General features: G+C 56.0%; 1 protein-coding gene across 1 annotated transcript; it reads left to right on the forward strand.

Moving 5' to 3' along the window:
* Positions 1 to 1,251: 1,251 nt before the first annotated feature.
* On the forward strand, positions 1,252 to 27,527 carry INSRR (insulin receptor related receptor). Its single transcript, XM_050930499.1, has 21 exons — positions 1,252 to 1,798; positions 9,207 to 9,519; positions 10,218 to 10,360; positions 11,016 to 11,160; positions 11,918 to 12,132; positions 13,907 to 14,033; positions 14,644 to 14,882; positions 15,292 to 15,459; positions 16,013 to 16,208; positions 17,060 to 17,101; positions 17,292 to 17,587; positions 17,911 to 18,047; positions 19,131 to 19,296; positions 20,119 to 20,227; positions 22,209 to 22,279; positions 23,004 to 23,233; positions 24,469 to 24,579; positions 25,451 to 25,610; positions 26,162 to 26,291; positions 26,560 to 26,694; positions 27,203 to 27,527. Exons 1-21 carry the CDS (start codon positions 1,258 to 1,260, stop codon positions 27,525 to 27,527), a joined length of 3,999 nt encoding a protein of 1,332 aa, XP_050786456.1. The 5' UTR covers positions 1,252 to 1,257.
* The last annotated feature ends 244 nt before the right edge of the window (positions 27,528 to 27,771 follow it).

A 27,771-nucleotide genomic window follows, 5' to 3' on the forward strand; every position in this document is an offset into this window, starting at 1 on the left:
GCAGAGTCTGTCCTTCTGGCTGATCCAGCTGCCCTCACATGGGGACATGGTTCCCCAGTCCCAATGTGCGCTAGGGTGGCCCAGTCCCTCGCTCCCTGCAGGCTCGTCTGCCTGAAGAGAAGCTACAAAGGGCACCCGCCTTCGGCCGCTGGGATTTTCCATCCCTCCCTCCCACAGGTACCAGCCCTTGCCCACCGTGTGGAGCGCTAGGTGAGGCAACCAGTGGAAGCCCAGAGGAGCTGGAAACTTCCATTGAGAGGCTATGGGGAAATAACTAACAGGCACCACTTCTAATCTAGCAACCCACTAAGAATCAGTGTAGACGTTCAAGCCCTGGGTTCAAGCTGCCTTGAGTCCCGCTAACCCTGGGCTTCCATTGCAGTGTAGACATACCCTCTGTCACCATGTGTATCTATCTGTCTACTTTTATGTAGCCATATCTATCTATCTATCTATCTATCTATCTATCTATCTATCTATCTATCTATCTATCTATCTATCATGCCACCCCCTACTTTATCTGTTTCCATCTGTATCTATCTATCTATCTATCCATCATTCTGACTGCACCTGCATCCAGTTATTTGCTGGGCTGAGCTAAATTGATTTTAAAACGGTGCCAGTTCTGCTTTCCTCGCACACTTCGGACTGCTGCAGAGTGGAGAGAAAAACAGAATTTCCATCCTGTGGGAAATTCTGGGATTTTGACCGTTTTTTTTTTTCATGCTGAATCGGGACAAAAAGGCAAAATATCAAAACTTTGTAGAAAAGAGAGTTCCGTCCATTTGGAAATGTCTAAATGTTTTGTTTCGGGTCAACATTAATTGCTACGGCCGCCAGAGCCACCGCAGTGCTTCATGGGCACTGTAGTTCTGCATCCTTCACGCCCTTATGTTCCTTTATGGGTCCTGTTCCCGAACTGTTCTACTCCTCCCATGACACACTGTGGCAATTCAGTCACAGCTGGAAACTGTGATGCATCATGGGAGATGTAGTCCTACCAGGGAGCAGAGTCCCTTAGGGAGAATGGAAGCGTTTCAGACCTAGAACCACATCTCCCATGCGGCACGGCAGCGGCTCAGCTGGACCCAGTAACTACTGTTGACCCAACCTGAAATGAAACAGTGAGAAGCTGGGTCTAAGAGAGCGGGGAATTGAAGGCCAGTTCCCCAAAATCGAGGCCAAGGCCCAGCCCTAAGCACTGGGTTGGCTTGGAGGGTTCATACCTTGTGTTACTCTTTTCCAGTCTGCAGTAGCATGGACATCCGCAATGACGTCTCCCAGCTGAGGAAGCTGGAGAACTGCACCATCATCGAGGGCAACCTGCAGATCCTCCTCATGTTCACCACCGCCGCCGAGGACTTCTGTGGCCTCAGTTTTCCCCGTCTCATCATGATCACCGAGTACCTGCTCCTCTTCCGGGTCTACGGGTTAGAGAGCCTGCGTGACCTCTTTCCCAACCTGTCCGTCATCCGGGGCACTAACCTGTTCTTCAACTATGCCCTGGTCATCTTCGAGATGCCCCACCTCAGAGACATCGGCTTGCACAGCCTGACCGATATTCTGCGGGGCTCGGTGCGCATCGAACGCAACCAGGAGCTCTGCCACATCTCCACCATCGACTGGGGGCTGCTCCTGCTCGACTCGGTAGAGAACAACTACATCGTGAGCAACAAGCAGGTGGAGGAGTGTGCCGACGTGTGCCCGGGCATCCTGGACGTGGAGAAGCCCTGCGTCCAGACCAACATCAACGGGCATCTAGAGTATCGCTGCTGGACATCCAGCTACTGCCAGAAAGGTAGGTGTCTACCCTGCTCCAGCTCTGAGGTGCTTGGCCAGCTTGGTAAGCTAAACAGCTTTGCTTTGGGATGGGAGACCATGTGGTGGTGTTGAGGCTGTAGTAGACGGGGTGTGCATCCCTGGGAAACAGGGTACTGCTAGGGAGTTTTGTTCTGCAGGGACTGGTAAGGCTCTGCTCTACGAGGGGTGCTCTCCCCTCTGAGCCCATGCACTGACAGGGTGTCTGAGTTTCTGCCTTCCCCATGAGGGCTGAAACCAAATTCTTGCCTGCGTGTGGCACTTTTCAAAACCAGAGAGGGCGCGCTGCCGGCGGGCAGGTCCACAGCGCGTAATGAAGACCCACATCCCTCCATTGCTTCCGCAGTTTCAAGCAGTGTTGGGAGTCGCTTCCTGTCCTAAGCGGCAATGCCGCTCTTCTTGAAAAGTTGCCAACAGACTGCCCCAGACAGGGCCCGCTGCAGGCTCCAGCGCGCCAACCGCGTGCTTGGGGCGGCATGCCGCAGGGGGCACTCTGCCGGTTGCCGGGAGGGCGGCAGGCAGCTCCTGTGGAGCACTCCTGCGGGAGGCCCACCGTAGCCGTGGGACCGGCGAGCGGCAGAGCGCTCCCCGCGGCGTGCCGCCATGCTTGGGGCGGCGAAATGGCTAGAGCCAGCCCTGGCCCCAGAGGTGGCTGCATTTTAGAGTTGGCCCGGAAGTTTGGTGTATTTTAAAAGGAGCCCTGGGAAAGAGGAACTAGTGGGCAGAGTGCAATTGAGGTGGTCAAAGTGTCGTGTTCATGAAGTTGATAACATGACGCTGCAATTCATCACATGGACATAAACTCAAAAGGGCCAGGACTGTGAGTCTGATTTGCCTTTTCGCTCCAGGCCAGAAGGGGCCACTGTGGTCGAACCTCCTGCATAACACAGGCCAGAGAACTGCCCCAAAATAATACCGAGGGCAGGTCTTTTCGAATAACATCCAATCTTGATTTTAAAATTGCCAGTGATGGGGAATCCACCACGCCCCGTGGTAAACGGCCCTCTGGCATTGAAAAGGGGCCTTGGTGTAAGAAGCAAACCCCATGTCTTCAAATCCTTTTGTCCTGCACCTAGCGCAACAGGGCCCTGATCCTTGTTCGGGCCTCTGGGCGTTACAGTGATCGAAATGTTAATCAAGTAGTTAAACATATGAATGCAATATTATTACAGGATAATAATAAATCTAAAATCTGGGACATAAAATAGTGCTTGATATAGATGGTTATAGGGTGAAACTCTGCCTCTAGAGAAATCATTGGCAGGTCTGCTATTGACTCTATCAGCGCAAGGATTTCATTCATAGCATAAGAGAGAAACTGAGCTTGTCTACACGCAGCAGCTGCGCTGTTTTAACTACAGCGGGGTAGTACAAACACCCCTGGGGCCATGTCCCCACTACAGAGCCTGTGCCCCCAGGGTAGACTCAGCATTAGCTAACAGAATGGGTTTTTCTGCTGGTGTAGGAACATCACCTCCCCAGACAGTGTTAGCTACGCCGACCAAAATGCTCGTCTGTCTGCAAAGCTGCATTTCGGCAGAGCTACATCGCTGGAGTGGGCATGGTTTTTCACACCCCTGACCGGTGTAAATTATAAGTGCAGACCTGGCCGTAACGTGGCTTGTCCGGGTCTGAAGGTGCTTACGTGCAGTTTATAACTATTCCTGTTGAGGAAGGGAAATAAGCTACCCCACTCACCTTTGTCCTGGTCTACCTGGGTTCATTCTAGGGATTGTGCTGGTATAACTACAGTATATCAGTAAAAAATCACCCCCCTCGCTGACACAGTGATATCAGGACAAAATCTGGGTGTAGAGGGTGAGGGTGTGGTGCAGCCTCAAGATTTTATTTCCAAGAATTCGGTGTAGCCATTGAGTGGCAAAGTCACACGTAGGCTGGGCCTGTCATCCCAGGGCACTCAATGAAATTAAAAGGCAAGAGTTGTAAAACCGATTCCAGGAAATGCTGCTTTACAAAGTGTTATTCGCCTGTGGGACTCACTGCTACTAGACGTTATCAAGGCTGAGAGCTTAGCAGGGTTCAGAAAAGAGATTGGACATTTGCACATGGTTAGTGGGTGTTTTCATGTTTAGATGAGAGAGGACAAAAACGCACAAGGGATGTAAACCATCATGTTAGCCAATTGCTAATTGAGAGGGTTAAGAAGAAAAATTCACATGTGAACAGGTTATACCTCTGTTGTCCATTAGGGGGTTTCCTGGACCTTCAAGCATCTGGTGCTGGCCACCTTGAAAGGCAGGATACTGGGTTAGATGGACCCTAGTCTTAAAATCTAGGAATTGCTAGACCACTATGAGCATCTAGTTTGACTTCTGCATAACATAGGCCATAGACCGTCACCCAGTGATTCCTGCATGAATAAGCCCGTTTACGCATCCTGCACTGACCACACCTTCGTGCATTCTGTTGATTAGAAACCTGTTAGAGGGCATCTATTTTTAGAAAACAGTTAGTTTGTTTATTTAAATTTCATTGGCACCATTGCTGATAATCCTTCCAGCATGTGTCGTCTGCTGGCCATCTGAGTTGACAGATGTCAGGACCGGGGGAACAAATAAACAAGAGTCACTGAGAGAAGTGGGGAAGCTGGCTTGCCAGAGTTCAGTGGACTAGCTTTGGTGAGCAGCTCACAGAAGTGCCCTGCTCTGACACAGTTTGCAGAAACAGAGAGGGAAAAGTATTAACTTTCAGCTTCAAATGACTTTGTTTTTAGATCAAGGGGCAAAACCATTGGCAAGAAAGAACTAAAGTGAAGTCTCTTGGGGGAGAGCACAGTGTGTGTCTGTCTCCTTGGGTAACAAGCAGCCACTGCGAGAACAGAATAGACTCATAGACTTTAAGACCAGAAGGGACCATTATGATAATCTAGTCTTACCTCCTGCACAACGCAGGCCACAGAATCTCACCCACTCATCCCTGTAACAAACCTCTGACCTATGTCTGAGCTATTGAAGTCCTCAAATCATGGTTTGAAGACCTCAAAGTGCAGAGAATCCTCCAGCAAATGATAGTTGCCGCTTAGAAATTTTAAAGGGGCGGTACACAGAAAACTGAAAAAACAAGGCTACTTGGGGCACCTTAGAGACTAACAAATTTATTTCAGGATAAGCTTTCGTGGGCTACAGCTCACTTCTAAGATGACACAAGTACTCCTGTTCTTTTTGCGGATACAGACTAACCCGGCTGCTACTCTGAAACCTGTCAGAGAAAACAAAAAGCATCACAATTTCGTAGCTGCACTGTATACCACACACACCTATTTCCAGGTAGTCTAACCAGCCCATAATCTCTCTACCATCTGCCTTGCTCCTAACCCACCTCTCCCCTCTCTGGCCCTTTCCATTTGAATGACCTGGACTAGGCCTGGAGGTGAGATTTTTTCCCCTTTCTCACTACTAAGCTGCCCCCTCTCCCCCATTGGAGTGTTAAACTAGACAGGGACTCACGTCACAGAATTTGGGCCTGAACGTCGAACAATCCAAAATTGGAATCCAGGATTTGGGTTTTGGCACATTATAAATGAGGGGGTGTGTGGATGGGTGGGAGTGCATCATTGGCAAAATGTGGATCCAGATTCAATTCTGGATCCAGGTTCTGAGGTTGAATGCCCGTCGAAGTTCTGATTGGGGTTTGAGGTACACGAGGATTCAGTTTTTCCCTGGAGCCGAAGGGAGCTGAAAGTCAATGGGCATTAGAAACCTAAGGGGGTTAGGTGCCTGTGAAAAACATCCCAACCTGTAATGACCTAGCAGGTCTGGTTTAACCAGCTGGCTTGAGTCAGACAGAGCAGGGACGGTGGCTGCTCTGATCCTTTCCTTGGGGGCTGCCTACACCGGAGGCCTCTGTACCAGGGTAGCTCTGCTGGCGCATATAATGGTACTGGTCCAAACGCCACCTGAGATCCCCTGACCCAGTGTTGCTGCTGTAGCGTGTCCTGCTTTGAAACCCGGTAGACAGACTCCGAGACTTCCCGTGAAATCTGTGGAGGGGGCCGTCGGATGGCTGCTGCACACTAGCAGACGGAGCGGCGCATCTCCACGCAGCTGGGGCACTTGCACTTCTCGACGGGCACGCAATGGGGAGTAATCAGATCTGCTTTGTTGCATGCTGTTGAGAAGAGGCCAGCTCCCAGCTGCCGTGTTTTCCCAGTGGTGGGGTAAATACGGGACCCACCCGGGCTCGTTTCCTGTAAACAGGAGGCCTCGTAATGAAATATACACTGTAAACACAGATTCTTATCGGCAATGTAACCTCCTGCTGCGGCTGCATCGCGGGGACGGGGCTGCACCTCCAGCTGCCCCGTTCCCACCGCAGGCCTTGCCAGGGAACTGCGGGGCTCAGCTTGCTGTAGGGATTGCTGTGTCAGCTTGGAGCGATCAGTTCATCCGTCCCCCCTCTTCCCCATCCATCTAGTTCTCTCTCTCCCTCCCTTCCTTCCTTTCCATATGCACCCTTCCATTCATCCCCATACACACCCCTCCCTCCATCCATTCCCCCCACCCCTCCCTCCATCCATCCTTCCATCCATCCCCCTCTCCTTCCCTTCCATCCTTCCTATATGCATCCCTCCATCCATTCCCTCCACCTCTCCTCATACACACCCCTTCATTCATCCATTCCCCCCACCCCTCCATCCATCCCTCCATCCCCATACACATCCCTTTATCTATCCATTCCCCCGGCCTCTCCCTCCATCCCTTCATCCATCCATGCTCATCTCTTTCCCTCCCATCCTTCCTATATGCATCCTTCCATCCATTCCCTCCATCCATCCTCATATACACCCCTTCATTCATCCATTCCCCCCACCCCTCCATCCATCCCTCCATCCCCATACACATCCCTTTATCTATCCATTCCCCCGGCCTCTCCCTCCATCCCTTCATCCATCCATGCTCATCTCTTTCCCTCCCATCCTTCCTATATGCATCCTTCCATCCATTCCCTCCATCCATCCTCATATACACCCCTTCATTCATCCATTCCCCCCACCCCTCCATCCATCCATCCATCCCCCTCTCTTTCCCTCCCATCCTTCCTATATGCATCTCTCCATCCATTCCCTCCATCCATCCTCATATACACCCCTTCATTCATCCATTCCCCCCATCCCACCAGCCCTCCATCCATCCATCATCATATGAACCCCTTCTTCCATACATTCTCGCCACCCCTCCATCCATCCATCCCCACACGCCCCATCCATCCCCACCCCCTCTCTCTCCCTCCTGTCCTTCCTATATGCACCCCTCCATTCATCCCCATACAGACCCCTCCATTCATTCATTCCCCCCCACAAACCCATCACCCCTTTCTCTCTTCCTTCCTATATACATCCCTCCATCCATCCCTCCCACAACTGTCCATCCATCCATCCCCAGACACAGCTCTTTATCCATCAGTCCCCATGCACCCGCTCCCTCCGACCCCATCACTCAGGTGTCTGCTGCTTTAAAAATGGAGTCCCCCATGATACCTTTGGCCAATCACACCCTATAGCCATCTCTCCTTGTCCCCAGGCCGGGAAGCTCGAGGGTTTCATCCAAACCCAGCAACGCCCTATCTTAGCAGCACAAGCGTGATGGCATCATGGCTTGAGCCAGGCATGAGCAGCCCTGTTTGCAGATGGGGGAGGGCTAAATGACTTGCCCAGGACCCACTCAGAGGGAGAGCAGAGACCAGAACTCAGGGCCCACTTGGCACCAACATGAGAGCTCTGCTCCCCTGCGGGGTTTGAACCCACATGCGTCCAGCAGCTCCAGCACGTGACCTCCCTAAGGGGATGTGGCGTTCCAATGGCGACCTACACCTACCTGCCCAAAGCAGCAAAGTCTCCCTCCCTCTGTCTCGTTCTCTTTTCCTAGCCCTCCCGCCCCTGCCATCTCCAGCACCGGCCGATTTGCAAAACCGCCCAGCCATGGCTTTTCCCACCGGCGAACGTTCCTTTTTCTTTTAGAGCCAAATTTCCCCTTTGTCGCAGTTTGACCTCATTGGTGCTTTTCCACCCTGGATTGTGGCCAACTCGCCGGTGCTTCTGAGATGCTGAGTAAACATGTAAATGAGACAGTGGAAAAGTTGGCTGCTGGTGGAAGTTGTTCCCTTGGAAATGGAACTTTAGAGTTCCCGCGGTGCCTTTCATGAAAGACAAAGGCCCTTGGTCGAGAGGCTCTTTGCCTCAGTTTCTCTATGTGATTTGCCTGTGGAGTTGGTGGCTAGGGCAGATTGAAAATTTTGCATCAAAACTTTTTCAGTGAAAAATTGGGCTTTCAACCTCAGTTTTTTGTTGTTGTCTGCTTCTGGTGGAATTTTTAAAATTTCATTAACAAACCAAACACACAAAATCAGACATTTCAATGGGAAATCAAAATATTTTGGCCAAGAATGAAATATTTTGGCTGAAAATCTAAATATTTTGCTGCTGGGGCACCTCATGGGAGTTGGAGTTTGGGTGCCTTGAGCCCCCATTTTTCTCTATGGGATGGGCTCCCCAGTTGAACTTCATCTCCCATGATGCACTGCAGTCATGCCGCTACCATGATGCACTGCCTTTCCCCATCAAAAGGGAGCATCATGGGAGATGTAGTCTGCCCAGGAAGCCTGGCCTAGCGAGGGAAGTGGGAGCTACTGCCAGCCGTCCTTAGGGAGAAGCCATATAATGAGAGGAATTCGTCCCCACGGAATGGATGCTGTGGGACACCCGTGGAAGGGGACTGGGTGGGGGTGAGAACTGGACTGAGACGTGCCATGGCCCCGCCCTGTGCTGTGGTGCTGCCCCCTTTGGAGTGGCAGGATGGTTTGTGTCCCCGTCCAGAGAGCAGAAGGGAGTGGTAGGGGAATCTCTTGTCTTCTGCAGCAGGGCCCCCACGACTGACCCCAGCAGCTAGTGAGAATGAGTGGAGGTGGGTCAGGCCTGCTGCACTCCTCCTCTCCTGCCCCCTCAGCCCCTTGCTGAGGTGGGTTTGGCAGGGCCCATCAGAGCAGAGGGGCTTGGAGCTAGTGCTCTAGTGAAAAGAAAGGGGCAGCTCCACCCCTCCCGGAGTTACTGGCTCAGGCTCTCTGCAGACTCAGGCAAGCGTCTCAGTATCAGTTGCACTCGAGCAAGGGTCTCAGGCTCTCTGCATGGTCAGGCCGGCACCACTGCATTGGTTACACAACTTCCCCTCTGGTCCCATTTCTGAGCTGTCCTCGAAAGCACGAGCGCTATAAATTTGTTGTCAGTGGAGGCTAAGGTTGGGATGCGATCTCGCAGCTCCAGGGGCTGGGCACAGACCCAGAGAGCCGAGACCTTGATCCGGCTCTCGTGGGGAGGAGAGGTGGCGGGGGGAATGGACTAACCTCTAGTTGATCTCTCTCTCTCTTGACCCCAGTATGTCCCTGTGGAGACGGAATCGCCTGCACCGCGGCCGGGGAATGCTGCCACCCGGAGTGCCTGGGAGGCTGCAGCCGTCCGTGGGACAGCAGGGCCTGCGTGGCCTGCCGCCACTTCCACTTCAACGGGCATTGCCTGACCTCCTGCCCGGCCCGCACCTACCGGTACGAGGGCTGGCGCTGCGTGACGGCCGAGTACTGCGCCAGCCTGCGCAAGGTGTCCGAGAACCCCCGCGATGCCTCTGAGTTCGTCATCCACCACGAGAGGTGCCTGTCCGAGTGCCCCTCGGGGTACACACGCAATGACAGCAGGTGAGCGGCTCTCCTGGGGGCTGAGGCCGAGCCGTGCCTCCGCCCCCGCAGCCCTGCATCCTGCCTGCCCCAGCATTGACCCCCCTGTATCCCATCCGCACCCGCAGTGACCCCCATACCTGAAGTGACACCTCCTGCATCCCGCCTGTCCCCTCAGTGACCCCCCATCCCCTGCAGTGACTGCCCACATCCTGTCTGCCTCCACATTGACCCCCTCACATCATGCCTGCCCCTGCACCCGCAGTGACCCCCATCCTCCCCAGTGAGCCCCCTGCATCCTGCCAGCCCCCACAGTGACCCCCATGCATTTTGTCTGCTCTTGCACCCGCAGTGACCCCCATCCTCCCCAGTGACCCCCTGCACCCTGCATGCCCATGCAGTGATCCCCTTGCATCCCACCTGCCCCCGCACCCACAGTGACCCTCATCCCTTGCAGTCACCCCTGTATCCTGCCTGTCCCCACAGTGAGCCGTCATCCCCCGCAGTGATCCCCCCTGCATCCCGCCTGCCCCCACAATAGCCTCCCTATCCCCCACAGTGACCCCCTATCCCCTGCAGTGACCCCCCCATCCTGCCTGCCCCTGCAATGGCCTTCCCCACATGGAATTGCACGGCTTGGGGGGGTGCCCCAGGCAATGGGGCACTAACAAATCTGCCTCTGCCTCTCTCCCCCTCCTGCTCCTTCCTTCCCTCCCCAGCATCTTCTGCCACAAGTGCGAGGGGCTGTGCCCCAAGGAGTGCAAGGTGGGCACCAAGACCATCGACTCGACCCGTGCGGCGCAGGAACTGGCCGGCTGCACCTACGTTGAGGGCAACCTGATCGTTAACATCCGCAGGGGCTGTGAGTGTCGTCCCCACACTCCACGCCAGATGGGCCAGCCCCCACACAAACACCCCCACCCGCCTCGGACCTCCTTCCCCTCCCCCACCTGTTGGCGCACGGCCGTGAGAAGCATCAGCCGGGTTTCCCGCTCTATCCCGCCATTCAATATCTGACCCACTGCATCTCCTTGCAGGTCCCCTTTAGATCAGCCTACAACCACCAGCTGACACCCAGGGGCAGCGGGTGATGTGAGTTTGCTGGGTCCCAGCTCACTTCCCAGCACATCCAGCCCACCAGGAAATGCCCCTCTGACCACTAGCTGGCAGTCTCTGCAAAGTGGCCAAGGGGCAGGTGCTGGGTCGGTGGTGGAACTGGGAACAGAACCCAGGATGCTCAATGCACCGGCCTGCGCTCTCTCCTTTGCAATCCTACGAACGGACCAGACTTGGTCATGGGGCTGGCACTCGCTGGTTTGTGAATTCCCTCCATGGCCCGAGTGCAGGGCTGGTATTGGGGTGGCCGACGCACCCCAAGGGGCATAGATGTCTGTGTTTGTGTGCGTGTCCCGTTCAGCCCCCTCTTCCCCTAGTCTCTCCACCTGACGTTTGACATGGGGAATCTCCAAGGGCGACCGCCCTCTCCTTAGGGGCTCTTTCTCCCTTCCTGCTTCCAGATAACCTGGCCTCGGAGTTGCAGAACAGTCTGGGACTCATTGAGACCATCACGGGCTTCCTGAAGATCAAGCACTCCTTCGCCCTCGTCTCCTTGTCCTTCTTCAAGAACCTCAAGCTCATCCGGGGGGACTCCATGGTGGACGGGTGAGAAGCCTAAGAGATGGTGCCTCTAGCCAGGGTGTAGCCACTGCTCCCATCTCGACCCCTTCAGCCACTCACCTCCTTACCACGCGTTAGCACATGGCGGATTCCCGGTCCAGCTGGGCTTCCAATGCCTCCCACCTCCGGTGGCCTCCATCCATCTCGCCACTGGCGTCAATCCTGCTGCATCTCCAGCTATGGGATAGAGGCCCCTTCCTCTTGCATAGCAGAGGGCAGGACATGTTGTGTTAGGGGAGCAGCTAAGGACCCTTGCCCTGGGCACTAGGAGATTCCTTGCTTGGAAAACGTGACTTGCATTGTATAGCATGGAGGGATGAGAGAGAGAGAGACTCTGTCTCTGTGTGTGCACCCGTGTGTGTGTGAGAGACCTCGGCATACGTGTGTGGCTTCATGTCATGTGTTCGTGTGCTTCTGTGCTAGGAGACCTCCACGTATGTGTGAGCGTGTGTGTGTGTCTGGTTTAGGGGTGCTGTGTGTCCGGTGCTGAAGCTTGTCAGAGAGCTGTGCGTGTGTATGTGTGTACGGGAGTGGGCGCCATCTGTCTGCGTGTCTGTGCGCTTCTGTGGGCTGTGAGTGCACCTCTGGGTTGGGGCGTGTGTGCATCTGTCTTGTGGGTGTGAGAGAGAGGTGTGTGTTTGGGTGGGCGTGCACACTTCTGGGTGTTTGTGCGAGCGAATCCCCTTGTTTGAGGAGTCAGTCCTGGCCCCATGGTTCCAGCCGCCTCTCCCTTCACTCTCAGGAATTACACCCTCTACGTCCTGGACAACCAGAACCTGCAGCAGCTCTGGGACTGGAGCCACCACACGCTCTCCATCCCTGTAGGGAAGGTGTACTTCGCGTTCAACCCCAAGCTGTGCCTATCCGAGATCTACCGCATGGAGGAGGTGACGGGCACCAAGGGCCGGCAGAACAAGGCTGAGATCAATCCTCGCACCAATGGGGACAGAGCCTCCTGTGAGTCCTGGGCGCCTGGCTGGGACCTCGTAACACCCCTGCAGCCCTGGGAGTGGGAAGGGAGCAGGGAAACCCAAGAGCATTTGCTGGGTGGCTGCTGAGAGCCCCATGCTGCCATCTGGGGGGCCTGGAGCCACCGGGCAGTGAGGTACCTCCAGCCCCCGGCCGTTGCACAGAGAGACTTTAAGAGATGGGCTCAGAGAAGAGCCACCCCCTAATGGGTGACTTCTGGGGGTGATTGTGTGGATGCCTGTCTTAGAACCAGACCAGCACACCCATGGGTGACACAAGTTGGGTGGGTCTCAGTGACCCCCCCCGCCCCTCTCTCTTTGGCAGTCTCAGGAGAGAGGCATCTGCAGGTCCCCACCCCTCTGGGCACCCCCACCCCTGAGTCCCCAGAGCATTGTCTGAGAGTGACCAGACCAGCCCCTGATCCACTGGGCGCTCCCAGACCCTCTGCTCCCAAAGGCACCGTACACACCAACTTCCCCGTCATGCCTCTGACCACGGCTCTGCTTAACCCCCAGCGCTTAGCCTTGGTTCGAGTATGAACAAGAAGTTGATTTAACAAAGGACCGTGAGTCAAGGGGTAGCAAGTTGCCCTGCTGGGACCAAAGGGTTACATGGCAAACGAACCAAATCATGTGTCCTAGAGCCCAGTCTTCATTAACAGGACACTGCCTGGCCCCAAAGAGGGTAACTCGCCCCAAAGCCTTTCCAGCGTCTCCCAGCCAGAGCCGTCGCCGTCAGTGGGAGCCTTTCCCGCTGCTGCTCTGGGCTTTGGGGCAGACCCTAGTGGGGGCTGCAATCTCCCCTGTAAGGGGGCAGCACCAGGGCCGCCCACAGGATTCAGGGGGCCTAGGGTCTTCGGAGGTGGGGGCCCCGGCCACCAAATTGCCGCCGAAGACCCGGCACTTCAGCGGCGGGTCCCGGGGTGGAAGGACCCCCCCCCCCGCCGCGGGTCTTCGGGGCACTTTGGCGGTGGGTCCCGGGGTGGAAGGACTCCCCGGCCGCCGAATTGCCGCCGAAGACCTGGAGCGAGTGAAGGACTCCACTCCAGGGCCCCTGAAAAACTCTTGTGGGGCCCCTGTGGGGCCTGGGGCAAATTGCCCCACTTGCCCCTGCTTTGGGCAGCCCTGGGCAGCACAGAATTGTTAGGAAACGCCCTGGGCCTCACACCCCATAGCCTCTCCCCAGCGCTTCTCAGACTCCACACAGCACAGCCCCCCTCCCAGCACTCTCCCCTCAGGCCCCGTTCCCCTCAGCCTCCCCAGTTCCCCCCAGCCCCCGTCCCAGCACTCTCCCCCCAGGCCCCGTTCCCCACACATCCCCCAGTTCCCCCCAGCCCCCCTCCCAGCGCTCTCCCCTCAGGCCCATTCCCCCCAGGCCCCGTTCCTCACACATTGCCCCTCCCAGGGCTCTCCTCTCAGGCCCCTTCCCCCCAGCCCCTCCATTTCCCCCCAGCCGCCCTCCCAGCGCTCTCTCCTCAGTCCTGTTCCCCCCAGGCCCTGTTCCCCACACATCCCCCCAGCTCCCCTCAGGCCCTTTAACCCCCAGCCCCCCTCAATTCTCCTCTGGCCTTGTTTCCCACAGCCCCCCACAACTCCCCTCAGGCCTGTTTCCTAAACATCCACCAGCTCCCCTCAGACACCGTTCCCCCCCATACTCCCCTCAGGCCCCATTCCCTGCAGTCCTCCTGAGTGACCTGCAGCCCCTGCAGCTTTTTTGAGGCCCTGTGCCACACAGCCCCCCATGCTCTCTGCTTCCATTGCAGGCAAGACCCAGACTCTGCGCTTCGTTTCCAACATCACCGAGTCCGACCGCATCTTCCTGAAGTGGGAGCGCTACCGGCCCCCCGAGTACCGTGATCTGCTCAGCTTCATCGTCTACTACAAGGAATCGTAAGTGTCCCCATTCCGCCCCATCACCCAGCTCCTGGCCATGCCACATCCACTTAGCACATGCCACACTGCCCACTCATGTGGCTGGAAGCCAAGAGGGTAACAACCTACTACTGCCGCCAGTGAGTGACATGACTCCTTTAGCTCAAATGCTGCAGCAGTGACGGTTCCGGTCCTGCCAAGGGCCCGGGCCAGGGGCTGATGCACTGGCAAACTTGGCTCTTCCATGATATCCCTTGGGATTTTGGGGAGGCTGTGAGGGAGTGGACAGGGGCTGCTCACTTAGGACTAAGCTGCAGACCCCTCTTGTGTAGCATTGCTGTGGTGCTGTTAAACAGCTGCCATGCTCCACCCCAGAGGTGGCTGCATTCATTTCAGTGGCAGGGAAAGTAATTCCTGCAAAGGGCCACAATAGCCAGTAGCATAAGGAGGCAGGGCTCCACTCCACCCAGCTGGTGTGTAACCATACCGTGAGCCCCTTGGTAGCTTGGAGATGTCCCTAATGACTGGGAAACTTAGCAGGCGTGTGGGAGGGGAGAGGGGCTGAGTTCACAGAGGCCCTGGGTGGCCTGTGCACTGACCCCCGAGGGTGGCATATCTTCTGGGCCAGGTCCTTTCAGAACGTGACCGAGTATGTGGGGCAGGATGCCTGTGGGGCCAACAGCTGGAACGTGGTAGATGTGGAGCTGCCACTGAACAACGACCAGGATCCAGGGGTGGCCCTGCTGAACCTCAAGCCTTGGACCCAGTATGCCATCTTCGTCCGTGCCATCACCCTGACCACGGCCGAGGAGGGGCGCAACTACGGGGCGCAGAGCGAGGTGGTGTACATCCGCACCATGCCGGCAGGTAGGAGGGTAGCCACAGGGGGGCATTGGAAAGGGTTGCTGCTTAGAAAACATGCAGGGGCTGGTGAGAGGATAACAGCCTACTACTGCGACCAGCTAACAGAGCTGCTCCTTTAGCTTAACTGGGAGAGGCCTGTGCTGATGAGCCTGGATTTGAATCCCCCGTGAATAGCCTGAGCAGGCTTCTCTGCCCGGGGTGGGGTGCGGAGATGGACTCTGCCCAGCAGGATCCAGCCCCCTGGGGCACCACGGTGGTTGTGGGGAGGTCAGTGCAGGTGGCTTCATAACAGACACGGGTGCAAAGTGGGGTGTGTGTGTTGGGGGGATGTGGAGCTGGGAGAGGGAGCAGGGGGCTCCAGCCCTGGATCTTTGGGGCTTAATGTAGGTGTCTCTGCAATGCCGGTGTCCAGCCCCCACAGTGCCCCGGGACGTCCTCTCCATGTCGAACTCCTCCTCCCACATCATTGTGCGCTGGAAACCGCCCAGCCAGCGTAACGGGAACATCACCTACTACCTGGTGCTGTGGCAGCAGCTGGCCGAGGACCTGGACCTCTACGTCAATGACTATTGCCACAAAGGTGAGGCTGGAGGCCGGGGAGAGGGGCTACTGCAGAGCCACAGGTCAGAGCAGCGACGGGAGGTGCTTCTGCCATGCCCTGGAGGTAGATCAGAGATGGGGAGCTCTGTCTCAGGGCTCCATTGGGCCATTGGCTGAGGCTGCCTGCCGCCGGGGCTGGTTAGTGCCCCATGGCGAGGGAGCTGAAAGACTGGGATGTGGGCCGTGACAGCACTGGCCTTTCCCATGGCTCAGGCCCGCTCCCAGGGGGTATGTGGGGCCCATCCATAGAGGGGATGGCAGGATCAGGATTCAGGGCAGAGGGAGGGCGGAGTGGATTTCAGGAGTCTCCTAGTTTACCCTTCGTGGGAGGAGAGGACAGGCGAGGTGATGGAGATGGACTCAAAGCATCGCTCAGGGGAAGGGACCTGGAACTGAACACGCCCCCTGGGGCCTTGGCTGCTGTTTCCAATTGGGCTCCCTGGGCCGGAGCCAACACCCCGTGACCCTCCTGGGAGGGCGTCACCCCCCTGCTCCTGGCCCCACTCTCTGTCTTTCTCTTCCCATGCCTCCAGGCCTTAAGCTGCCCACCAGCAGTGCGGACACCCGCTTCAATGTGGACGACAGCGGGGGTCCCGAGCTGGAGCAGGACACGGAGGAGCGGTGCTGCCCGTGCCACCGGGACAGCGGGCAGCTGCAGATGGAGGGCGAGGCTGTCTCCTTCCAGAAGAAGTTTGAGAACTTCCTACACAATTCCATCATCATCCCCAGGTACCTGGGCGGGGCTTAGTTGGGGAGGGGATTCCAGAGGGTGGGACCCAGCTGGGAGGAGAGGGGATTCACTCTTCATCCTTGCAGTGCCATCTTCATAGCCGCTTACCAGGGGGATGGCTCAGCCCTGCCTAGTCTCTCCACTCAATCTCATCTCCACGTGCTGCTGGGTAAGGCTTAGCCAGGTTTCAGGAACAAGGGGGACTGCTGATCCATGGCAGCAGCTCCATCATCATCCACATGGCCCGGGGGTGGGTGGCTTAGCTGGGGTTGGGGGGACCCTTACCCAATCTTGCCTGGAAAGACAGGGACGGGAAGGAAAGTGTGGGCTGGTGATTAGAGCAGGGGACTTCTGGGATCTACTCCTGTCTCTGGGGGAGGAGTAGTGTCCGGTGGCTCCAGTATTCAGGACTCCTGGGTTCTCTCTCTCGCTCTGGCTGGGAGTGCCAACCATTGGCAGGAGCAGAGCTGCTGGGAGCCAGGGGTCTTGAGTTATATCCGTGCTATAGCCCTGGCACAAACTTGCATTGTGACCTGGGGCCAGTCCTTTTGCCTCTCTGTGCCTCAGTTTCCCATGTGTGAAATGTGGATGATGATGGACAGGACGGGCGCACCTGGGGAGGAGGTTTAGCTGAGCTCTGTGCTGACCCTGGCCCCAGGGTGGGGTTTGCAGCGAAATTCCACACCTGTTTGTTAAGAGTAATTTTCTGCCACTCTATTAGGACTAGGGTTTTGGCCAGCCAGAGAGACTCACGTCTTTGCCTCTAGGGTCCCTGCTATTCCGGACTCTGGGGTTCGGCACTGTCCACGATACTCTGCTAACTAGTCCCCTTTCATTGATGTCTTTTCAGACCCCCTTGGAAGGTGACGTCTGTCAAAAAGAACCCTCAGAGGTAAGTGAGGCTCAGTACCCCATTGACACACACAGGGTAGGGTTAAGAACAGCTGTGAAGAGAACCCAGGAGTCCTGACTCCCAGCCCCCTCTGCTCTAGCTCACTGGTGCCCACTCCACCCCAGAGCCAAGGATAGTCCTGCCTCCCTGCTCTAACCACTAGACATCACTCCCCACTTCTCTCCCGCAGAACTCGGAAGAGGCGCAGAGACATCTTGGCCATGACCAGTTCTGGCCACCCCCTCTCCAATGCCTCCTCTCTGGAGCCCCCAGGGAAACCGCCGTCCCTGAACCTAACGGGTGCCGGCCCCAAAGCCCAAACAGATTTCCGGATCTTTGAGGACAAAGTGGTGCGGGACCGGACCGTCATCTCCCAGCTGCGCCACTTCACCGAGTACCGCATCGACATCCACGCCTGCAACCACGCTGCCCACACGGTGGGCTGCAGCGCGGCCACCTTTGTCTTTGCCCGGACTATGCCTGAGCGTAAGTACTGGCCCCGAGGGCTGGGGTGGCAGCGGGAGGTGTGGGTCAGACGGCAGGGCATGGAGCAGCGTGTTTCTGGGCTGGTGCATTTCAGCCTGGCCCAGCCCCTCTGCTCCCCACCTGCTGCGGGCCCCTGTGGGGGTGAACTGGCAGGTCTTTGCTTTTCTCTTCCTCGTTCTGGTGGGTTTGGTGTTGAAGTGGGGGGCTAGGGCTGACAGCCTGGGGGGCTGAGCTGCACTGGGGATCCGCACACGCTCCAGTGCTCAGATCCCCCCACCCCATGCTGAACGAATCTCTCAGCCTCTCCTGCTTTGCCCCTCTAGTGGAAGCAGATAACATCCCCGGCAACGTCACCTGGGAGCCGGCCAGCAAGAACAGCGTCCTGCTGCGCTGGGAGGAACCCAAGAACCCCAACGGGCTCATCCTCAAGTACGAGATCAAGTACAGCCGGGAAAACGAGGTGACAAGACCCGTCCCCCCTGAGCCTGCTTGGCTCATGGCACCTGCCTGCCCTGCCCCAGGAGAGGAGACCCCACCCACACCACATTCTTGCATGTTCCTGTCCCCGCCACAGCCTGCTGTGGGTGTTGCTCCCATGCAGTCAGCTCTGAGGGTCCCTGGTTTGAGCTCTGGGGCTGGCTAAGCTGGCAGCTGGTGCCTGGGCTCGGTCCAGCCCATCCTCTGGCTAGCAGCTGTGTTGCTGGAGTGTGCTGGGTGAGTAGAGAAGGGCAGTGTGCGGTAGTGGACAAGGCCCTCAGTGGGGGCTCAGGACACCTGGGTTCCATTCAGGGCAACTCCACTTGCCTGGCCTCTCTGTGATCCAGCAAGGGCTCCCGCTTCACGCTCCCAGCTCCTCAGCTGTGGCCTCTCTTGGCTGGAGACCCACGTGTCTCTCCCTCCTGAGCGGGTCATTTTCAGGCTGCGGAGTCCCCTGTCTATCCTGTGATATCGCCCGCAAGAGACAGACGACTGGAGACAGCCTGCTCCATGTCTCTGCTCACGCACGGTACCCAGTGTCCTCGTCGGCTGCCACCCAACCCTTTCTGAGCAAGCGCATTTACCTGTAAGGGGGAAAGCATTACACTAAGCAAACATTAACGCCATCAAAGATCCTAGGCTCAGGCCTACTAGCTCACCTGAGCTCACCCCCACGCCTCTCCCTTCATGGGGCCTGTGGGCCCCCTCCCCGGTGGAGTTACAGACAGGACTACAGAATCATTTGCCTTTTTAATACAAGGCACTTATTGAATACTTAAACCCTGCGTGGGGCTCAGGACACCTGGGTTCTTTGCTTTCTACCCCTGTGCAAGTCCCTCACCCTCCCTGAGCTTTCTCCCTCTCCTCCTAACGGGTTCTTTTTAGCCCATTGAGTTCTTGGAGGCAGACTCTGGCTTGCACGGTGTGTCTGAGCTGCACACCCAGGCCCTGCTCTAGGAGCTACTGTAAAACCTCCCAAAATAAACCCAGGGCTAGTCAGCACAGATGTCATGGCGACTGGCCCCGAGTCCGCGGGAACATCTGTCTCTCTCTCTCCCTGTCCCAGGAGGTCACCACTGTGGTGTGTGTCTCTCGCCACCGCTACGCCAAATACGGGGGTGTCCACCTTGCCCTTCTGCAGCCGGGGAATTACTCTGCCAAGGTCCGGGCCACCTCGCTGGCTGGGAACGGGTCGTGGACTGGACTCATCAAATTTTACATCCTTGGCCCGGGTATGTATCTGGGGTGGTGCAGTTCCAGCTCTCCCCAGCAGAGGGCTGGCTGGGGGGGGGTGGAGCTCCCAATGGGGAGCGGTGCAGAGCGGAGCTGGGGGAAGGGGGGGGAATTGCTGGCTACTCCTCTCCCTAGACTCTGCTGTCCCAGGGGCAGGGGTAGGTCTGCTGGCCTGGGAGAGCCACAGTCTGTATGGAAGCCCTGCCTGTGCAGGAGACCACAATTCCTTCCCATCAGAGGTGGATTAAGAACATAAGAACGGTCATACTGGGTCAGACCAAAGGTCCATCTAGCCCAGTATCCTGTCTACCGACAGTGGCCAATGCCAGGTGCCCCAGAGGGAATGAACAGAACAGGTGATCATCAAGTGGTCCATCCCCTGTCGCCTATTCCCAGCCTCTGGCAAACAGAGGCTAGGGCCACCATCCCTGCCCATCCTGGCTAATAGCCATTGATGCACCTATCCTCCATGAACTTATCTAGTTCTTTTTTGAACCCTGTTCTTGTCTTGGCCTTCACAACATCCTCTGGCAAGGAGTTCCACAGGTTGACTGTTCATTGGGTGAAGAAATACTTCCTTTTGTTTGTTTTCAAACCTGCCGCCTATTCAATTCATTGGGTGACCCCAAGTTCTTGTGCTAGAAGAAGGAGTAAATAACACTTCCTGATTTACTTTCTCCACACCAGTTATGGCCACTGGCGTAGGAGAGGGCCCACCGGAGCCATGTTCTCTGTGCCCACATCCCAGAGGAGAGGGGTAGCTCTGCTGCTAGCATCTCAGTGACAGGCCTGTTTATTCCCCCCACTTCTCCCCCATGCAGCCGAGGAGGAGTCTGGCGGCTTCTACGTGCTGCTGACCGTCATGCCCATTGTCCTCATGGTGGTGATCACCTGCCTGGTTGTCTTTGTCTTCTTCTACTATAAGAGAAGGTACGTAACACCGTTTGGCGCTGGGAAAGGCTGGGAGGGTGGGAACCACTGGCTCTGGGCTTGGAGCCGGTCACCTCCGGGACCTGGCTATGGAATCCCATTGCCTGTTGCCACGTCCCAGGTTCTAAGCCTCATGAAGGAGGAGTGCAAAGGAGCCTGGACCCAGCCAGGAGAGATTCCCCTACCCAGTGTCGCCCCCTCTCCCCCCCAGGTGCAGGGTGGGGACATGGCTGGAAGGGTCTGCACCCCAGCTGTGGGACGCTGCTTTGTATTTAGGGCAGACCCTGAGTCCCCTGGGCCGGCTCAGGATTCAGGGGACACAGAGCCACCTTTACTCCCATCTCCTGCTGGGCTGCGCCTCCAGACAGGGGCGCCCTGCAAGACCCGAGCTTCTGTTTCCCGCGTGTGGTGAATACATGCCGGCTTTCTGCACAGATGCCTGCAGTGAGGTGTCTTGAGCTGTCCAGGGGGAGATGATCCATTCCCTGCACTACGGGGAGAGCAAACGGGACCCCCCCCACACACACACCGTCATCCCCTGCCCAAGCGCAGGACCAGAGGCACTGAGATTCCAGGCCCCCCGTGTTTGAAAACCTTGCGATCATGTCTAGGAATGTGCCTGGAAACAGGCTGTATTCTGTGCTTCAGAAGCTGCCAGAACCCAACCAGACCAGCCATGTATCTAGTAACTCAGCTGGGTATGTTGTGTATATTCATTAAATAACAATGGCTCTTTACAGATGAGGTCAAATTTGCTTAAAAGACAGTTTTGGGGGGTATGTATGACAGGAATTGGGGGGGATGGCAGCAGATAGAGGAACCAGAATTAAAGGACCCTGTTTGCAATCATCGGCTTTCACTTCCCCTCTTTCCTCACCTGCCCTCTGCAAAGGTGACCAGCACTGATTCCCCCCCTCCAAATCTTTCATACACCCATGGCCCGGGAGTACGTGACAGCAACTCTCAGATCCCAGCCCAGATAGGGCGCTGCCTCCCTCCATTTTATTTGCTTGCCCGAGTCAGAACAGGAAAACACCAGCTGCTGAGCCTTAGATCGCATCAGTTTTCAGAAAATAACCACCCCACAGATTCAGATGAACCCTCAGCCATCTAGACGCAGCTGGCATGGCCCCTGCCGCGGCTGGTAGGAGTGGACAGCAGTCTGGCTTGAATAGACCAGGTTGCTCAATTCTTGTGTTGCAAACCAGAAGCATCTCTGCATGTGAATGGGAGAGCTGAGATCCGAGTGTGTATTGTGATGGCCCTGGATCTCTACATAGCTCAAAGGGGCCAGATCCCTTCCTGTCTTTGGTCCTGATTCTTATCTACACACAGGCCTCGGCAGTGTAAAAGGGGTGTCGAGTATCACTGATTCCTGCTTCCAGAGCCGTGTGTGCTACCGAAATGGGGTGGGCAGGGTCCTTGGTGTGAATGAGAATTTGGATCGTCTGGCTGCATTTTGACTGGATTTGAATTTTCAGTGTTTGCATTTTCCCCAGTAGCTGCAACTTCCCCTTCTGAACTTGTAGGAGTGTTTTACAAACTGCTCCGAAGTCCAGTCCTGTTGGAACACTGGCTCAGCCCCTGCTGGGGTTCCTTGCCTCCTGAACGGGGCCCTCTGATGCCTGGAAGGGCCAAATTCCCCTTTTGCAGTCATTTGCACCAGTGCATCACCTTCTGGATGCTGTAGCTCTGTATACCGTCGCTGCCCTGGGGTAAACGACCATGCCAGGTGCGGAGCAATGGAGAATCGGCCCCTCGTGCACATCCGCTGAGAACAGTAACTTCAGAATTGCTAGTCCTGGGCTGTATCTTGAGAGGAGCCGAGCTGCAGGGGCTTGGGATGTGGATGAGTTATGGCAGGTGCCTGTTACACTGGGGAATGCTCCAGGAGCTTGCCAGGCTTGGAATGACTTGCTGCCCTCGCCGGACGTTGTCAGAGCGAGGCACTTACTTTTGTCCTGCTTTTCCCTCCTCGTAGGAACGATGACGGATACCCAAGCGGCACGCTTTATGCTTCGGTCAATCCGGAATACTTCAGCACCTCGGACAGTACGTGCGGTGCTTTCCAGAGGGGCTGGGACTTGGGCAGCTTCCAAGAAATAGCCATTGCTGGTTCCAGCATCGAGGGGCCGCTAAGTGATATTACCACTTTATGGATGGGGGAAATCGAGGCACAGAAAGGAATAGCGTCGCACAGGCATTTTGTGTCAGTGCTGACTATCCTGAGTTTGAACCACCGGACCCCTGGGCCTTGCTTAATCTCTCAGCTCAAGATAGGAGTCTTATTGTGAAGGCCTCTGGGGCTGCTTCTTTGGCCCCAATCCTGCACTTGGGTGCATCCTTGGAGTCTGCTCCACAGAGGTGCTGAGCACCTGCTGCTCCCAGCCATTTTGGTGGCAGTTGCGGGTGGCCAGGATCAGGTTGTTGGTGAGACAGTCCCACAGTGGGTCACGTGGCTGGGTCGTTGTGCCTATAGGGTTCCCGGGGGCACATGAATATAGGCTTTTAAACCACTGGCCATTTGTCTTGGAGTCACCTAAAGGGTTAATCTCATCCCCACACCCGTTAGCTTGGCCCGTGAAGCAAAACCCCACACTGTGGGTCCCAGCCAGGATGGGACCTGCAGCACTAACAGCTCGAGCTAAAGGAGCAGCTCCCTCAGCTGCTGGCAGTAGTAGACTTTGATTTTCTTTTGTGGCTCAGCCACTAGAGGGAGCCACGAAGCACCCTGTGGGAGCATTGGCATAATCCTGGCCTGTGTTTTCCTTGTCAGTGTATATCCCAGATGAGTGGGAGGTGTCGCGGGATAAGATCACGGTGATCCGGGAGCTGGGGCAGGGATCCTTTGGGATGGTCTATGAAGGGATCGCCCAGGGCATCGAAAAAGAGGACGAGGAGACCAAGGTGGCCTTGAAGACTGTCAACGAACTGGCCACCATGAGGGAGCGGATTGAATTCCTGAACGAGGCCTCGGTCATGAAGGCATTTAAGTGTCACCACGTGGTATGTGTGGATCCAGTGGGGAGGGGACGGGGGATGGATTCTAACAAGGGCTGGTCGAGGTAGAGTCTCTGTCTCAGGATATGCACGAGTTCAGCCACAAGCTATGGGCTTGGTGAAGGAATCACTGGGTGATGTTCTCTGGCCTGTGCTAAGCAGGAGATCAGAATGGAATCTATTCATTAAAAACACTGCGACCATTTTTTGGACCCTTTCCCTGTTGGTTTTTGTTTTTCTTTCATCAAAATGTAACATTTTGAAATCTTAGAAAAAAATTTGACCAGCTCCTTGAAACACAGGGGAATTCCCTGAAATGTTGTCTCACATCTTTCCCCTCAAAATTCAAATTTTCAAGCAAAACATTTACATGAAATTTGAAAAATTTGGACCATCTCATTTTAACTTAATGTGAGAGAGCTGGGTGAGAAATATTTTCCCCGCCCCTGTGAAAAATGTTGACTCAAATGAAACAGTTTTGGTTGAAGATTTTCTTGATTTTTTTTTCTTTTTTTTTTTAGGTTTTCATCAAAAAGCCCAAAACTGAAAAGTTTCAGCTGAAAACAGGAAAATTTATGATTTTCAAGGTTTTTTTTTTTGAATGAAAACCTGAAAAATCTAATTGAAAATAGACGTTTTCCTGCAGAATTTTCTATTTAAACAAAAAAGCCATTTTCTCTTGCATATGGAATATTTTCAGCCAATTCTACACTCCCTTTTAGCTCCCATCCCAGACAGACACCATCACTTTCCTTAGGGGAGCTTTGATGGCGCTAATGTTTGTTTGCTATGCCCGCCCAGATCAATGGGCCATCTCTTCTGCTGCCTTATCTGCTGATATATCAGGCCAGACCATTTAGTTTGCTATCCTGCTATCCTGACCCCTTGTGGAACAGAGCAGTCGTCCATCCATTGGGGGTCCTTCCCCACAAGACAGCCCAATGGTCGATCCAATCCGTGGTGCTGCCCCACAAGACAGACCAGGGGCCTGTGTGCTCCACTATCCCACCAGCTGCTGTCTGAGAACAGATTCTTGGGCCATCTAGGTCGGTTTCAGGTCTGCTGCCGAACGGGACAAGGGCAGGGATCTGGCTAGCATCAGATCTTGCCTCCTGCCCAGACCGGGTCAGACCAGTGGCCCCTCTAGTCTGGTTGCCCTTCCGGCTCCCCAGCCCCTTCTGGCCCAGCCACCCCCAGCCTTTGGTACTGCTTTTCTAACTCCTGTCTGGCCTTGGCCGTAGGTCCGGCTCCTTGGTGTGGTGTCCCAGGGCCAGCCAGCCCTGGTCATTATGGAGCTGATGACCCGAGGGGACTTGAAGAGTTACCTCCGCTCTCTCAGACCGGACGCAGAGGTGGGTGGCTCGCTGGGGCCGGGTCTTGTGCTGTTCTGCTGCCCGGGGCCTGGGACTCAGGAGCTGGCCGGGGGAAGGAGACGGGACCCAAACTCAGGCTGATGGCCTGTCTCTCCTGGGAAGTGGCCAGTCAGCTTCTTGATGGGTGAGGAGGGAATGTTAGAGCATGTGAAAGGTGCTTGCTTTCTGGGTTTGGCTGGGTGGGGCTGACATCCCTGGATACACAGAGTGGGGACTGCCTGGGCAGCCACAGGGGAAGGTTCCTCCCATTTTGCCACTGGTCAGAGCCCCCCAGGCCTGATATGGAGGGGCTACATCTGGACTCCATGGCCCACTGACTCTCTGTCATCCTTCCCTATACTGTCTGTCTGTCCATCCGTCCATCCATCCCTATATATTCTATATCTATCCCTCCATCCCCATACTGTCCATCCATCCATCCAACTCTACACATTCTATGTGTCTATCTATGCCCCTACCTGCCCTGCTGCCAACCCCCTTAGCTGTCTCATAGGTGATTTAGAATTAGAAGATAAGCCCCACATTTGGGGTGGGGATTGGAAGCTCTCTGGGACAGGAGCTGTCTCTTTGCTCTGTGTTTGTATAGCACCTCGCACCGGGGACCTGAGCTGTGACTGGCTGCTTGCCAACTACTACAGTACAGATAATACAAAATAATTTAGGTCCCAGCTGGTTTGGATCTCCTGAGCCCATGAAATTCAGACGTGGAACTGCCAGGACTCTGGTCCCGCAGCTTTTTCCACAAAAATTGTCCATGGATGTTGATGGAGGGACTTGTGTACCCACCCCTGGGCCTGCCCCTCAATAGCCACATGCCCTTCATCCCCCTTCATTTTGATGTGTCACTCAGAACAACCCTGGTCTGCCGCCCCCGTCACTGAAGAACATGATCCAGATGGCAGGGGAAATCGCCGATGGCATGGCCTACCTCAATGCTAAGAAATTTGTGCACCGGGACCTCGCTGCCCGCAACTGCATGGTGTCGGAGGACTTCACGGTGAAGATTGGAGGTGGGTGATGGACATCTCAGTCCCGGGCTGCCCTGGGGTCTATCAGCCCCTGCTGATCTGGGGCTCAGCCCCTTGCAGGGTCAGCTCCTCACTTTATCAACTCTTCTGCATGTGAACATTGCGTGTAAATTTTGCTGGCTCAAAAGGCTTGGAGAGTTCGGATCAGTCCCAGGCAGAGCCTCTGGACCTCTTGGAGTCAGGCCATCTCTGAGCAGAGTCCGTCTCTGCCTTGGGCCGCTGGAGATGTGGGTGAACACTCAGGATTTCTGAGCGTCGGTCTCTGAGCTGTTATTTTCTCCTCCGTGCATAGAAGGCAGAGCTTTTTCTGAACAAGGAGCCCGGACTCTTGGGTTCCTTTCCTAACGTGATGACTGACCTGGCAGGTGACCTTGGGCAAGCCCCAAAACGGAGCAGGTTTTGAGTGTCAGTTCCCTGCCTCCTAGTGCCACAAGGCGCCGTATAGATGCCAGTGTTACTACCAGAGAGCTCAGCCGAGACAGATCGTCCTTGTGAGTGACCCCTTTTCTCCTTGGCTCCTTCTTCCCTGAAAGATTTCGGCATGACCAGAGACATCTACGAGACGGATTATTACCGGAAAGGTGGCAAGGGGCTGCTTCCCGTCCGCTGGATGTCCCCGGAAGCCCTGAAGGACGGGATCTTCAACACCCACTCCGACGTCTGGTAGGTGTTCGAGGACCATCGGGAGTTGTCTGGTCTGTCTAGTATCCCGCTCCCAACAGCAGACAGTACCTGATGCAGTGGAGGAAGATGGGATTCTCCCATAATGCACCTGGCTGACTGAGCAATTCTGGATGTGACTGGCATATGAGGACTGTGGTTTGGTGATTTCTGTTGAGGGTGAGGGTACCCTGCCTCAATGGTTACGCTGTTGCCACGGCTCTCGGGGGGAGGCAGGAGGCTGATCCGAGCTGTCCCTGTGTCCTGGCAGGTCGTTTGGGGTGGTGCTCTGGGAGATCGCCACGCTGGCTGAGCAGCCCTACCAGGGCTTGTCCAACGAGCAGGTGCTGCGCTTTGTGATGGACAATGGCATCCTGAAGCGGCCTGAGAACTGCCCGGAGAAACTGTAAGTTGCTCCCGTGCCCCTGAGCTCCCTGCCTGGGGTAGGAGGCAAGGCAAGAGCGCCTTCATGGATGCGTCTGTTTCCCCTGCCCGTCCTACCCTGGGCTTTAAGTGTAAGGACCGGGTCCATAGTGCCCATCACCATCACCACAAGAGTCTCTGGATAAGACCCAAAGCTGGGGGAGAGCACAGTCCTTTCGCCCTGCTCGGTGGAGAACAGGAGACAGGCCTGGCCCCGCTTCCTAGTGGGATGGACGCCACCAGCATGGACTGGTCCTCTGGCCGGCAGCCTCAGCAGAGAGGCCAAGGGCTGAATGGGAGACCCAGCTCGCCCCTGGGGCAATCCTGCAGGGGACTTGGGCAGGGCAGTGCGTGAGGACTATTCTAGGGGCTGATACCCTCAGCCCCTAGGGCATTAAGTCGGGTTCCTTGAATGCCGGGCGAGGAAGGACTGATCCTCTGGCTGGCTGGATCCGATTGAAACCATCTGTTTCCTCTCTCCCTCCCCCTAGCCACGAGCTGATGAGCTGGTGCTGGCAGCAGAACCCCCGCCAGCGCCCCAGCTTCACCCAGCTACTGGAGAGCATCAAGGACGACATGGACCCCAGCTTCCGCAACATCTCCTTCTTCTACAGTGCCGAGAACAAGCGCCGGGGCTCCTGCGAGCCCTCAGATGTGGAGACGGACAACCTGCTGGAGGAGGAGCCGTCCACCGCCCTGGCTGCCCTGCGCCTCCCCCTTGCCACCAACGGCAGCCCTGGGCCCGCCGTCGCCCCACAGAAAGACCGGAGCTGTCCCAGGAACTGCTGTCACTTGAACGGGGCACCGTACCTCTGAGAGCTGGGGAGCTCCCGGCCGCGGCTGCTTCCAAAGCCTTCATTGCAAAGAAGACCCCGTAGCCATTATCTGTTCCATAAGGACCCTGCAATGGATTGTCTGGTTCCTCCTCTGACCTCCCTGTAGGTCCAGATTCCCAGGGATCCCCAGCACTGACACCACTTCCACTCATCGCAGCACTGGGATTGGATCTGATCCGCGGGAACAGCTGGTTTTCATCCCTTCTGGCAGGGGAAAGGCCCCA

Source organism: Gopherus flavomarginatus, chromosome 20 (assembly GCF_025201925.1).
Source record: "Gopherus flavomarginatus isolate rGopFla2 chromosome 20, rGopFla2.mat.asm, whole genome shotgun sequence".
In the NCBI taxonomy this organism is placed as follows: domain Eukaryota; kingdom Metazoa; phylum Chordata; order Testudines; family Testudinidae; genus Gopherus; species Gopherus flavomarginatus.